Source organism: Meriones unguiculatus, chromosome 8 (assembly GCF_030254825.1).
Source record: "Meriones unguiculatus strain TT.TT164.6M chromosome 8, Bangor_MerUng_6.1, whole genome shotgun sequence".
In the NCBI taxonomy this organism is placed as follows: domain Eukaryota; kingdom Metazoa; phylum Chordata; class Mammalia; order Rodentia; family Muridae; genus Meriones; species Meriones unguiculatus.
The window spans coordinates 2,105,355-2,118,163 of record NC_083356.1 but is presented as its reverse complement, the minus strand read 5'-3'; the positions used below and the strand labels follow the sequence as shown (position 1 = coordinate 2,118,163).

Here is a 12,809-nt window from a genome sequence, read left to right as displayed (position 1 = left end):
CTGTCCATCTGACACACTCCTTCCTGGGGGGTGAGCCGCTTTAGGGAATGGTGGTGAGTGGAGGGCTCTGCGGGACAAGCCAGACAGGTGTTGCTGAAACGCCTCGGTTTGGACTCCAGGCTGTTAGCCACACAGTGATCTAAGTACGTGACTGACTCTCTCGTTGTCAATTTCATGTTCACCTAGTAGTTTTGCTAGAAACTAGGCATTGCGGCTTTGGGAGATGAAATGTGTTGGGAATAGTTGGACATCAGTGTTCACGTTAAACAACTCAGGGGTGCCCTCTGCTGGAAGCTGGGGACATGGACGCTCTCTGGGAGCTAAATGGCAACGGACCGAACAAAGCACAAGCGATGCCAGAGAATCAACCGCGTCAGGACGGAACCTCCGGCAGCGCTTCTTTCTATCACGTAGAGCCTGACTGAGGGCAGCACGGACGCGGCCGGGCGCTCAGCGTCCTGCAGGCATCTGCGGGCGCCTCTCGGAGGCCGCGGCCTTAGCACCCTGCTGTCCACGCCGCGGGCCTCCGAGCGAGGCGGTCGCCCGCGGCCTCCGCGCAGGGCTCAGGGGCCATGACTCCGCTCGGCCACCGGGGGCAGCGCCGAGTCCGCCTGCCCCCTCTTGCCCTCTCGTCTCGATGGCGGAAGCGAGTCGTCTCGGCCCCAAACAACCCTCTCGCTGGTGCGCGTGAGTGGGCTCGTCCACACGAGGGGGTGCTGTTCTCGCCGAGCCTCACGGCCCCGAGGACGGTCACGGAGGAAAACCTGGCGCCGGCGCCGCCGCGGAGCATCACGGGGGAGGACACGGCTCCCGCGCGCCTCCCGAGGCCGCGGCCGCAGCCCGGCCGGGCCGGGCCGAGCCGCGCCGGGAGAGCGCCCGCCGCGGGTGCGGATGGTTCCTCCCGGCTCCGCCCTGCGGCCGCCCAGACTTCCGGTCCGCGCGGCTGTGGTGCGGGAGCGCCGGCCTGGACGGAGTTGTGGTGCGGGTCTGAGCCCTCGTCGCCGTCCGCCCCCGAGCGTGTGCGAGCTTGCGGCCCGCCTCCCTGACGTCCCGTGCGAGTTGTCGATTCGGATCCAGAGCGCCTGTTTGTTTGTTTGTTTTTGTTTTGTTCTGGTGTTTTTTGCTCTTGGTCTGTCCCCGAATACTCGGCGTTTCGCGCGGGAGGAGCGGCGGAAGAAGGGGACTCGAGGCTGAGTGACTCCTGCTCCGGTCTCTCCACGCAAGGTGAGGGACTGGCAGGTCCTGAGGGATCAGCCGGACTTCATCCTGGTGGTTAGGGGACCAGAGAGACATGCAGCCCCCGTGTAAACTGCCTGGGGCTGGAAGGGAGAAGTGGGTCCTGGAACAGTGCTGAAACCGAGGGAGGTTGCTGCTTAGGGGGAAGAGTAGAAGAAATGGCTGGACCGCAGCTGGGAATCTTTAGGCGGGGAAGTGCAGCATGGAGTTAAACAAGGGAAAATATAGTAATGAGCAAGAGAGCTGCCACATCCTTGATCCAGGAGAAACGAACCTTTGGAAGAAGCTGGAATTCCGGGTCAGGAAGCATTGAGCGCTTAACGGGAGCCAGCCTGTAGTGGTGAATAGGATGTAGCCCCTTTCCTGTAGGAACAGTGTTGGGTGGGAAAGGAAGAAAACACGCGATGGTGCGGGCGTCCCTGAGCGGATGGCCAGGTGAGAGGGGGAGCCAGCCTGAAGGCAGCGTGGTCCACACACTGTTGCCTTGTGTCCAGAGATAGCCCTACTGCGTAAGGGCAGAAGACAAAGCCCAGCACTCGGGGAGCTGAGGCAGAAGATTGTCAGGAATTGGAGGGCAGCCTGGATTAGATGAATGCTTGTCTCAAAAAGTAACACCCCTCCCCCACTTCCCAAACACACTAACAGGGCAGATAGTAAACTACCTGGATTGAAACACGAGATGTAGAGTCCTTTGGCAAGGAAATGGTTAACCGTCTAAAGAGGAGATGGTCTGTGTTTGAGGTTGTGAGAAGTCACCAGGAAACTGACAAGGAGGGCACACATCTAAGAAACTTATCTTTACCTCCCAGGCTCTTTGCCTACCACCTGCCCTTTGCATGGCTGCCAGGTAATAACAGTGCAGTAGTGAAGGTTGCTGCTCACCAGGCACAGCAGAGTGGCATACACATGTAACTTGTTCAGTCTTTGACACAGCCATTTGAAGATGATGCAACTTCGCTGTTTCTGTCTCTTTTAATGGGTTCTGGAGATTGGACCCCTTTCACATGCCAGACGAGCTCTACCACTGAACCACACCCCCAGTTTGCACAACCCGGATGCCTAACATTTGAGTCATTGTTTTCAACTACTAGACTGTTTTACGTATACTATCTTAAATATTTTCTGTAGTCCCAATTTATAGGTAGAAAATGGGGTTCACAGGGGCTGGATGATTTGCTTAAGGTCTGAGAGAGTGTTGGCTTTTCTTTTCCTGTCACGAAATACCTGAGATTGCCAGGCAGTGGTGGCACACGCCTTTCATGCCAGCTCTTGGGAGGCAGGCAGAGGCAGGAGGAGCTCTGTGAGTTTAAGGCCAGCCTGGTCAACAAAACAAGTCTAGGAGAGCCAGGGCTATACAGAGAAACCCTGGCTCAAAAACCAACCAACCAAACAAACAAAGACTAGGTAAAGAAAGAAAAGTATAAAAGAGGCGAGAGCACTGCTGTTCGCTATTGACCCCGGAACTGTTTGCACGAATATTCACACGCTGCATACTTCGCTGTCCCATTGCTAGTCGCACTTCTGGCTGATCTTGCTGCCCAGCCTTTCTGTACTAAATGTATTTTACCCTTGAGTCCAGATGGCTCTGGCGTGTGTGTGTGTGTGTGTGTGTGTGTGTGTGTTGTGGGTTTTAAAGCCTGCCTTCAAAGCTTTCACTGATCTGTCAAAGTGGTTTGTGTAAAGAGCTGTGTATGCCCTCTGGCCAGTGCTGACCTGATGCACACGGGGTTCGGTGACTCTTGCTCTTGGGACAGAGTCCGGTTGCTTTAAGCAGGCTGTTAAGGTCCCAGGAAATTACCTGGGCTTTTCCCTGGGCTCCCACTCCTGCTTTTGCCATCATGGGGCTGTTTCCCTTCCTGCCTCTGTGCACCTGCAGCTTCGCTGATCCCCTGGACCGAATGTCACCGGTGGAAAGCGAGTCTCGTCTCCGGCATTTGGGCTGGAGACGCTGATGAGGTGCCCCTTGCTGGTCCCAAGGGTCTGTGGATTTTTATAACAAAACACTGGAGGCCAGTCGAGTTGGGGACAGAGCCAGCGAGCAGAAAGTGGACGGCCGCTGTGACCTGGTTCTTACAGTGACCTGTTTCTTACAGGCTGGCCCCCGCCGGGGTGAGGTGTGCTGTCCTTCGCCTGTTCTCGGGCTCTGGCTGCAGGATGAACTGCCGGTCGGAAGTGCTGGAGGTGTCGGTGGAGGGGCGGCAGGTGGAGGAGGCCATGCTGGCCGTGCTGCACACGGTGCTCCTGCACCGCAGCACAGGCAAGTTCCACTACAAGAAGGAGGGCACGTACTCCATCGGCACGGTGGGCGTCCAGGACGTGGACTGTGACTTCATTGACTTCACCTACGTGCGCGTCTCCTCTGAGGAGCTGGACCGTGCTCTGCGCAAGGTCGTTGGGGAGTTCAAGGTAGGTGAGTGCATCTGGCCTGTGTACCTGTCCCTCTCCCTGCTGTGTGGTGGGCAAGCTCAGGCCAGGCCGAAGAGCAGCAGTCAAAAAGAACAGCTATACTAAGAGCCCCATAGCTGTCCATGATGGCTTCCCCATAGCTGTCCATGACGGCTTCTCTTGTTTCTTACCCACAGAGTCTGGGCCTTTCCAGTCTAGAGAAGTCCTCACCTGAATGGCGTCTGTCTGAATTTGAAATTCCTTTGGTCACTGTGACCCAGGCTTGTGTACACTCTTCCAGGCAGGGGAAAGGGGCAGGGACACACCAGCTGCTCATGTTGGTCACCTCCCTCTGGTGATGGAAGTGGACTGGGTTTTAATATTTTTCAGATAGTGTAAAGAATAACGACTTCCTTTATGATGTCTCATACGTGTGTCACTGTACCTTGATCTCTCCATCCCTCTCCTGGTCTCCTTTCTCCTCCAGACAGTCCGCCTTTTGTGTCCCACATGTGTATGTGTGTATTTAATCTAGATTTCCCATGAGAGACAGCTTGTCACATGGTGTCTTTCAGTTTTTCCAGATTGCCCTGTTCCCCCATCACTGGCAACGTGAGTTTTATCTTTTTCCTCAGTAAGAACTCTAGTTTCAAAGTATGGAAGGGGAATCCTCCTCTTCTTTCCCTTTCTCCTCCCTTTGTTCCTTTGTTCCCTGAGCCTGTCTGTTCCTGTGCACTATAAGCTTGGACAGGGCGAGCCTGTGAAGATTTCCTGTCGCTGTTTAGACAGGCAGTGCTCGGCCTTCTGATTGCTTGGTGACTGGCGGGCACAGAAAGGCCTGCCTAAGAGTAGGGACCAGAGCCATCCCTCCTCAGCAAGTCTGCCCCTGGCAGGTGACCTCTCAGAAAATGAACTTGGAGCTGCAGTGGTACCTGCCTCATGGTTTCTGTGCCACGGGGTGTAGTGATCAAGATGTGCCTAGTGTGTGAATGGGGTCTGATGCTGACGCCAGGCCGTTAGCCATTGTCACTGTCCATCAGGGGTGTGAGACCGTTTGTCTATGGAGGAATGGCTGTGCCCGCCCTGGAGGCATCTTCGCCTTCTGTGCCCAGGCTGGAGCAGTAGCCCACAGGACAGCATGGTAGAGTTCCTGATGGTTGGTCCCACGCAGAGAGCAGATGAAGCTGCCAGATCTGTTCGTGCTTCATTTTCTTAACTCCATCCCTTGACGCCCTCTTCTAAATCGGTCCCTAAGCTTCCCATTCTTCCAGCTTTTAAAAAGAGACTGCGTTTGTGTTGTAATGACGTAGGAAGTAAGGAGGGTTTATCTGGGGAGGAGATCTTGGTGAGGTTTTAGAGATTGTATTTTATTACATGTATGTGTGTGTCCATGTGAGTATATGCCACATATGTGCTCGTGCCTGTGGAAGCCAGAGAGGCTGTCACATTCCATGGAGCTGGAGCTAGATGTGGTTCTGAGTGTTGGAACTACTAGGTTCCTCTGAAAGTACCGTCCAGTGAGCCACTTCTGCAGCTCTGGAAAGTGATGTAAAGGTCGAGGGACCCGAGAATGGTGTGACAGAGGAGGCCCTAGTGTGAGAGTGGAGGCCTTGGTGTGAAGCTGAGTGACAACTGTGATCGGACAACTTGGAGTCAGGCTTTGGTGCAGCCCTTCAGGAGATCACTTTGGCAGGTGATTTTTTTTTTTAAATACCTTTGTGTTTGTGTGTGTGTACAGATGTGTGTAACGTGCTTATGGAGGCCGGGACATAGCCAGGGCATCATCCTTTGAGACAGTGCCTTATTGGCCCAGTGCTCACAGTTAGGCTGGACTGGCTGGTTAGTGAGCCCAGGCATCCCCTTGCCCAGCCTTCGCAGCATCCACACGACCCAGCATCTGTCTATGGCTGTGGGGATCAGACTCTGGTCCCCAGGCTTGTGAGCACACTTCCTTACTGAGCAGTCTGTTCACCCGTGTGCTGTTGCTTCTCTACTGTCATTTCACCTCAGTAAGACAAAGAGTCTCCCCCCTTCTGGGGTGGCTCAGAGAAGCCGGTGGGGATGTTGAAAGTTCTTGACCCTGAAGAGGCCTCTGGACCTGGCAGTCTGCTTGAACTCTCCCACTCTTCCGCCTTTACCTCCCCTGTGCGGGGATTGCAGGCGTGCACCCTATCTTGATGACGCTTGTATTCCTTAGGTTAAACATCATGACAAGGCAACCATTAAAGTCTTTTATTGGGGGCTTCTGTTCAGAGGGTTAGAATCCACAGTCATGGAGGTGAGGAGCATGACAACGGGCAAACATGGTGCTTGAGCAGTAGCTGAGAACTCTTGATCCATGAGCAGGAACCGATGGGCTTTTGAGGCCTCAAAGCCTGCTCCTAGTGGCACCCTCTTCCAATAAGGCCACCCTCCAAATCAAACGGTTCTTGTGAGAGGTCGATTGATGTGGAAGAACGGAAAGGAAACCAGGGACCTGGCCGAGGAGCACAGAGTGCAAACGCATTGCATCGAAGGCTCGCTTTATTGTTACGGTTCCTTGATAGTTGCTGTTTACAGTTCAGCCAGGAAGCCTGATTCTTAGGTGGGTCTTCAAGGTTAAATGAATGTCTGGGGCGTGGGGGCACCTCACGCCCTGGGTCTGTCCTGTTTTCTAGAAGCTGAGGAAGGCGTGGGCATTCCTGTGTTCCTTCTCACCTTTGTTGGCATCCCACATTCCTTTCTTGAGAAGTACCTCAGATGTTTCCGCATCCATGTCGAAAATCCCTCATATTCTCACATAACCTTAATTAAAACCCCAACCGTTCCAGCAGCCAGGGACCGAGGATTCAGTCTGAGCCTGTGGCCAATCCCATTCAACCCACAACATGGCGCCTGGCCACAGTGCAGCGCCTTACCGTGTGTGAGTGTGTGCCTGTGTGGCGTGTGTGCACCTCAGCTCACGTTGGATGCAGCACCGCCCCGCAGCCAGCTGTGGGCAAGTTTGCTTGAGCCAGTCTCAGGCCGTCAGGGTTTGGTGTCGCCTCACACAAGTCACACAGCTCTCTGGGTTCCGTGTCCTGCCTTGTTTAGGGGGTTGGGTGGGTAGGGGTGGAAACCAGTTCCCTGGGTGTGGGAATCAGGCTCACAGTGTAAGGCCATGGCCTGCTCATGGCTCCTGTCTTCCCAGGATGCACTGCGGAACTCGGGTGGCGACGGTCTGGGCCAGATGTCCTTGGAATTCTACCAGAAGAAAAAGTCGCGCTGGCCTTTCTCGGATGAGTGCATCCCTTGGGAGGTGTGGACAGTCAAGGTGCATGTGGTGGCCCTGGCCACGGAGCAGGAGCGGCAGATCTGCCGGGAGAAGGTGGGCGAGAAGCTGTGTGAGAAGATCATCAACATCGTGGAGGTGATGAGCCGGCACGAGTACCTGCCCAAGATGCCCACGCAGTCAGAGGTGGACAACGTGTTCGACACGGGCCTGCGGGACGCGCAGCCTTACCTCTACAAGATCTCCTTCCAGATCGCCGACGCGCTGGGCACCTCCGTCACCACCACTATGCGCAGGCTCATCAAAGACACCCTCGCCCTGTAGGCCGCGCGGGACCCTCGGCGTGGAGCTCTGGTGAGACTTGGAGAGAAGCCCTGGGCGTCCTTGCTTTGTGCTCACCAGCTTTGCAGTGCTGCGGCCCTGGACGCAGCGGTGCCACACCGGCCATGGTGGGCTTCGCTGTCCACGTTGTACCGAGCCACCGTGAGGTGGTAAATAAAGCTGACGTGCGAGATTGTCTCAGCTCTCTTGATCTGTGTCCTGCCCGGAAACATGGACGCTTTCTGACACTCCCCTGAGGGCACCGTATGTTGAGGGTTCTATTCCAAGCTTAGAGCAGGAGCCGGCTGATGCAGTTTAAGGACAGGTTAGAACTGATGGAGCTTGTGGTGTAAGACATCCACACACGCCGGTGCTGGCCAGCCAGGTGTAACCCTGACCTGTCCCATGGAGGGGCCCGTGGGGTGGCTTGTGGTTACTGGGGCATCTGAGGAAAGGCGGTCTTGGGACTATGGTGTCCCGTGACGGTGCTCAGGTTGGCCCGTCCTCACTCTTTATGGCAGTGCTCGGGGACACACTCACCTCTACACAGGCACACGGTCTCCACTGCTGTGCTTTGTGCTTTGTTCATTTGCTCTCTGTGATGCCCTTGACTACGCCTGGGGAGATCTGAGTGCAGCTGAGTGTGCTGCCTGTCAGGAGAAATGCTGGAGCTGCGGCATCCTGGTCATGGTCCTGGAGCAGGGTGCATGGCCAGGGTTGTGCCTGCGTTGCCTCTGGCTGTTCCCTGACAGGCTCTGGTGTTCTACTCTCAGTCTCTGGCTCTGGAGGATGCCGGAGAGGGCTTGGTGATGGAAAAGGTGCCGTCACAAGTTTGCCCAGCATGCTGTGATCTGGGCTGTGACCTTGTGACCCCCTCCCCTCTTGCCCTCTAGATCTGTGCCCTTGGTAAATAGGACAGAAGGGAAAGAATGGAGGCAGGCCTTGCCATTGGGTACCTTGTTGTAGCCATCCTTTCTGGCCTGGGGTCTGGAAGAGTCCCGTATTCTGCTTGCCTGCCCTGAGGGAAGGGTTTCCACCATTCTGACTGTCCCTGTGGACAAGAAGTGTTGAACTTGTAGGTGGGAACAGAGAGCTGTTTGCCCTGTGCTTTGCTCAGAGTGGTCCGCGCTGGGGCCTGGGTGGGTGTGGGGTGTCCAGAATCTTAGAGGTTCTGATAAGCCCGGAGGGCGCAGAATCTTGGCCTTTGCAAAGGAGGAAAGCCTTGGGGACAGTCCTGGGCTTACCAGCAATTCTGAGTTACGGATGTGGAGTTGGGGAACAGATAGTCCAGGCGTAAGACACAGCCTGTCACAGGAAGCCCTAGAGGCCACTCTGGAGAAGCCTGTGTGGGAGGGGCCTGAGCAGGATCTCTGCATGGAGTTGGGCAGAGTGGGTCGTAGGCCCCCTGGAGGCCCGCCCCTTAAATACGTTGACTGGGCCTCAGCTCCAAGCGTGCATATCTGGCCAGCTGCTGGGAGCATGAACGGCTCCCAGGTGGGAGCCTCGGCCAAGGCCGCCTGGCTGAGCTGCTGCAACCAATCGGGGTTGCCACTTGGGACCCCAGAGGGGCCACGCATGGCGCAGGCGGTAGTGCTGGGCGTGCTGTCGCTCCTGGTGCTCTGCGGGATCCTGTTCCTGGGTGGTGGGCTCCTCCTGCGAGCCCAGGGTCTGACAGCCCCGTTGGCTCGAGAGAGGACCGCATCACAGGAGGCTGAGCCTGGTGCCTGTGCAGGGGACGATGACTCTTGAGTTCTGCCTCCTGTGCCGTCGGAGCTCATTTCTGTGGAGCGCAGCAGAAGGCCCATCACACAAGCCTGCCCAGGTGAGTGCCTTGAGGCACAGGGAGTGGGGCTGGGGGTGGGGCTGAGTGGGGTGGATGCAGTGATGGCCTCTGGCTACCCCCAGTGTGTAGCCTGATAGCCGGGGCTGGAGGATCCCTGTGTCTCTGAGCGAAGTCTCCCTCAAGGTCCACCCCTGAGCCTTTGTGTTCTCACGGGCATAAAGGAGGAGGGCGGGGAGGCTGGATAGGACTGGTACACTTCCGCACCCCTGAATTTGCCCAGCCCAGCCTGCCATCCGCTGGGCAAAACAGGACCCTCTGTACCGGAGGCTCATACAGTCCGGCCCTGGCTTTCAGCTTGCTGCTCTCTCCTTCCTGTCTGTGGAGGAGGTGGCAGGCTGAGGTGAAGGTGGAGGAGGAGCCTTCACTCCTGCTTGAGGCCTCCCTGGTTGTTGGGTGAACTGTGGGGATGGGTGTGCCAGTGCCCTCTCCCCTGAGCCCTGCTCACGCCTGGCTCGAGCGCAGCCAGGAGCTCTGTGCGCCGTGTGTTGGGGGGTGGTGATGGCAAGGTTTCTGGCGGGAGTGCAGTGGGGCTGAGGGTTCCCAGCTGTGGGGCTGTGTCTGAGTCTCCTGTTTCCAGCTCTCCAAAGACAAGAACCATCTGGAAGAGGACCTGGGTGGCCTGAAGGACAGAGTAATTCCCGTCCACGGCCACCTAGACTGGACCATGAGATGGGGGTGCTTTCATCACCTCCTGCTGACGCCCAGCTGTGTGTGGGCACTCCTGAGGCTTCTGTGAGCGCTGTGGTGACTGGCCACTGAGGGCTTCTGTGAGCGCCGTGGTGACTGGCCACTGAGGGCTTCTGTGAGCGCCGTGGTGACTGGCCACTCCTGCTGTCAAGTTAGCGCAGGAGGCGGTGGTGCGGGTTGCCTGCAGGGATGGCCTGGTGAGGGGCTGAGGGTGTGGGCAGGTGCAGGTAATCCGCTGTGAAGCTGATGATGTGTGATCCTTGCTTAGCAGCTAAGGAGTTGGCACTAGTCCTGGGCCACCGTGCCACACCAGCCTGGGGAGTGACAGGTTTCTCACATCAGAGATGCCTCCCACTCCGCCTCAGAGTCCTCAGAGTCCAGGGCAGTGTGTGTGTGTGTGTGTGTGTGTGTGTGAGAGAGAGAGAGAGACAGAGAGAGAGAGAGAGAGAGAGAGGGGGAAAGGGAGAGGGAGAGAGAAAGGGAGAGGAAGAAACAGAATGAAACAGAGAACGAGCCCCTGGCGTCAGGGTAGTGGGCAGGGCCCTGGGAGCTGTCCCTGCTCACTTCCCTGGTCTTGGGCACTGGGGAACTTTGTGTTGTACCAGGCTCCTCCCGGCTGGCCTGCTGCCCACCACACTCTGTTGTCTTCCCTGTGTGCCTTTCTTCTCTCTCCTCAGTGCGTTGGCAGTCTCTAGATCCTTCTGAACGCCCTCACTGGGAAATGGACACACTCAAATTCCGAGAAAGATGAGGCTCAAAGAGGCAAATAGGCAGCATCCCCAGGAGAGGGAGGGGCAGAGCTGGACCTCAACCTCAGAGCTCTGGGTTCCAAGCTTAGTCTCTTGGCTCCATTCTCCCTTCCGCTCTCCCACTACTTGGAGACTCTGGAAGAACACGTGGCTCCCCTCCCTCAGTAAGGAGCCGTCACAGTGTGTAGCCTCCAGCCTGGGTCAGGGGCCGCAACCCTAAGCCTCATCGGCACCGCCCTTCCTCAGTGGCCTTGCCAGGGACCTTTTTGCTTCTAGAACCGTCTTCAGATGCCAGGCGGCAGCTCCTTACAGCTGGCCTCAGCTTTCCTGGCTGGAACCTGAGGGACAGGGGAGGGGCTGGGAGACTTACTGGAGAAGACATAGATGGGAAGATCCAAGCGGTCTATCTGCACAAGTCCCTGCGGCCTTAGGGGTGTGTAGTTGTGACTGTTCCAGCATCGTCTTGTCTGCCACACCAAGGGTGGGGGCAGAGCTGGGGGAGTGGGCAGGCAGCAGCTTTCTTCATCCAACTTCCTGCCTTTGATGTCCCTTGGGCTGGGTGTTTGGAATGAGTTTGTGGTGTTAGGGGCCTACGTGTTCGGGACAGGGAAAACGCTCCGAAGTTTGCCTCGGATCTCTGTCTGGTCAAGGCTGTCAGGATGGGTGGGGATGCAGGAGTTTGGAGAACGGGAACAGGGATGTTGCAGTCGCCCCCTTTAAAGGCCTGGGGGTAGGCCTGAGGAGCAGACATCTGGGCTCCCAGTGCATTGTCAGCCTGAAGCCTGTGTGGATGGACGGACAGCCTGGGCTAGCCTGTCAGCCTCAGCATCGTGTACAGGGCCTTTCTGCTCTCCTCAGCGGCCTGCATGGCTCCCTCAGTCAAGACAAGGGCACCTTGTCTTACAGGTGCTGGAGCTGGCTGTGTGCCTCTTGGAGAGCTCTCCCTCCACCCGCTGTCATCCCAGGGAACCCCAGCTGCCCGCCACACCCACTTTGTGTCGCAGTCGACGGACCAAGGACACCTGGCCTGTGGTGACGCCTCATCCTGGGACCGTGACACTCTGAGCCACCTCTGAGCTGTGACACTCCTGTGTGACACTCCTGGAGTGGGACAGAAATGAGTGTGCCCTGGGCACTGAAGTGGCTTTACACCCCAACTGCCCTCTCACGCTAGGCCTCTGTGGACGTGTGCACAGCCTCTGTCCTGCCCGATGCCAGCCTGACGGCCCGGCAGCCTAGTGCTGTGAGGACCGTGGGCTAGCACCTCCCATCTGGGGCGTGCGACAGCCGTCCATCAGCGCACATCGCTTCCCGTGGCTTGCTATTAAAGAGGCCGGAAATACAGTTCTGAGTGTGTGGTCTATTTCTAGCCCTTGACCCCTGGGATTCCTGGCTTGTTTGTTTTTTTCATTCCCCTTCAGTTTGGTCCATTTGTAGCAGATTTTTTTTTCTTCTTAAATTTAGGGTTTTCTGCAATAGCCCAAGCTGACCTGACACTCGTGTGTGCTCTAGGATGGACTTGAACACGTGGTAATCCTCCTGCTTCAGCCTCTGTAGGATGGCAGTCAAAGGCCAGCTGGTTTAGAGCCAGGACTTTGTGAGTGTGGATGTGATGTGGCTGGGAGTGACTCGTACGCACCCTGGACCCGTGTCAGTGTGGTCAAGAGCTTGGCTTTATTGAGCCTCTAATAAGAGCTTTGCCAGTGGGGGCAGGGCAGGCTCTGTGTGTGTGTGTGTGTGTGTGTGTGTGTGTGTGTGTGTGTATGTGGTTCTCTGAGAGCGGACTTCATAGACGTGTGCTCTGAGTTCAGTCAGCATCGGTTCCCCAAGCCTGGCCAGACTAATTATTGCTGTTGCTGTGGTGAGGCGCCATGACCAAGACAACTTATGGAAGAAAGAGTTCATTTTGGGCTTCTGGTTTCAAAGGGCGTGTGTGAAATACCAGGGATCGAGCGCTGAGAGTTGGAGCCACCAACAGGAAGCAGAGACTACACTGGGAATGGTGTGAGACTTTGAAACTCTCAGAGCCCGCCTCTGACCTTCCTCCCTAAAAGTCCCACTAGCTGGGGACCAGGTGTGCAAGTGTCCAAGACCGTGGGGGCATCTCATCAAAGCACCACACTGACCACTCCCGGAGAGAAGGCAGAGAGAGAAGGGAGAGTGCGGCGGTCTGAAGGAGACTGCCCCGTAAGGCTCGGATGTTTGAATACTTAGACCCAGATGCTAGAACTTTTTGGGAAGGATTAGGAGGTATAGCTGTGCTGGAGGAGGTGTGCCACTTCCAGTGGGCTTTAAGGTTTCAAGGGACCTGTGGCACTCCCACAGCTTTTTCTCTGTT

At 56.5% G+C, this 12,809-nt stretch overlaps 2 protein-coding genes across 4 annotated transcripts; both read left to right on the top strand.

Moving 5' to 3' along the window:
• The first annotated feature begins 946 nt into the window (after positions 1-946).
• On the top strand, positions 947-7,388 carry Atg101 (autophagy related 101). Of its 3 annotated transcripts, none has more exons than XM_021654439.2 (3): positions 947-1,224; positions 3,330-3,642; positions 6,791-7,388. In XM_021654439.2, the coding sequence occupies exons 2-3, from the start codon at positions 3,391-3,393 to the stop codon at positions 7,193-7,195; spliced, it is 657 nt and encodes a 218-aa protein (XP_021510114.1). In that variant the 5' UTR covers positions 947-1,224; positions 3,330-3,390; the 3' UTR covers positions 7,196-7,388. The 3 variants fall into 3 exon arrangements, with proteins under 3 accessions (XP_021510114.1, XP_060244556.1, XP_060244557.1); XM_060388573.1 differs by lacking the exon at positions 947-1,224 and adding an exon at positions 3,024-3,192; XM_060388574.1 differs by lacking the exon at positions 947-1,224 and adding an exon at positions 3,194-3,214.
• A 144-nt stretch (positions 7,389-7,532) lies between these two features.
• Smim41 (small integral membrane protein 41) lies at positions 7,533-11,809 on the top strand. The gene is made up of 2 exons (XM_060388575.1): positions 7,533-9,014; positions 11,378-11,809. The coding sequence occupies exon 1, from the start codon at positions 8,456-8,458 to the stop codon at positions 8,939-8,941; it is 486 nt and encodes a 161-aa protein (XP_060244558.1). The 5' UTR covers positions 7,533-8,455; the 3' UTR covers positions 8,942-9,014; positions 11,378-11,809.
• The last annotated feature ends 1,000 nt before the right edge of the window (positions 11,810-12,809 follow it).

Excerpts from the sequence above, each read along its gene's own strand:
- Atg101 (XM_060388573.1), top strand. Across the intron at positions 3,643-6,790 it reads AGGTCGTTGGGGAGTTCAAG|GATGCACTGCGGAACTCGGG; the intron begins GTAGGTGAGTGC and ends CTGTCTTCCCAG.
- Smim41 (XM_060388575.1), top strand. The coding sequence starts at position 8,456 with ATGTGGAGTTGGGGAACAGATAGTCCAGGCGTAAGACACAGCCTGTCA.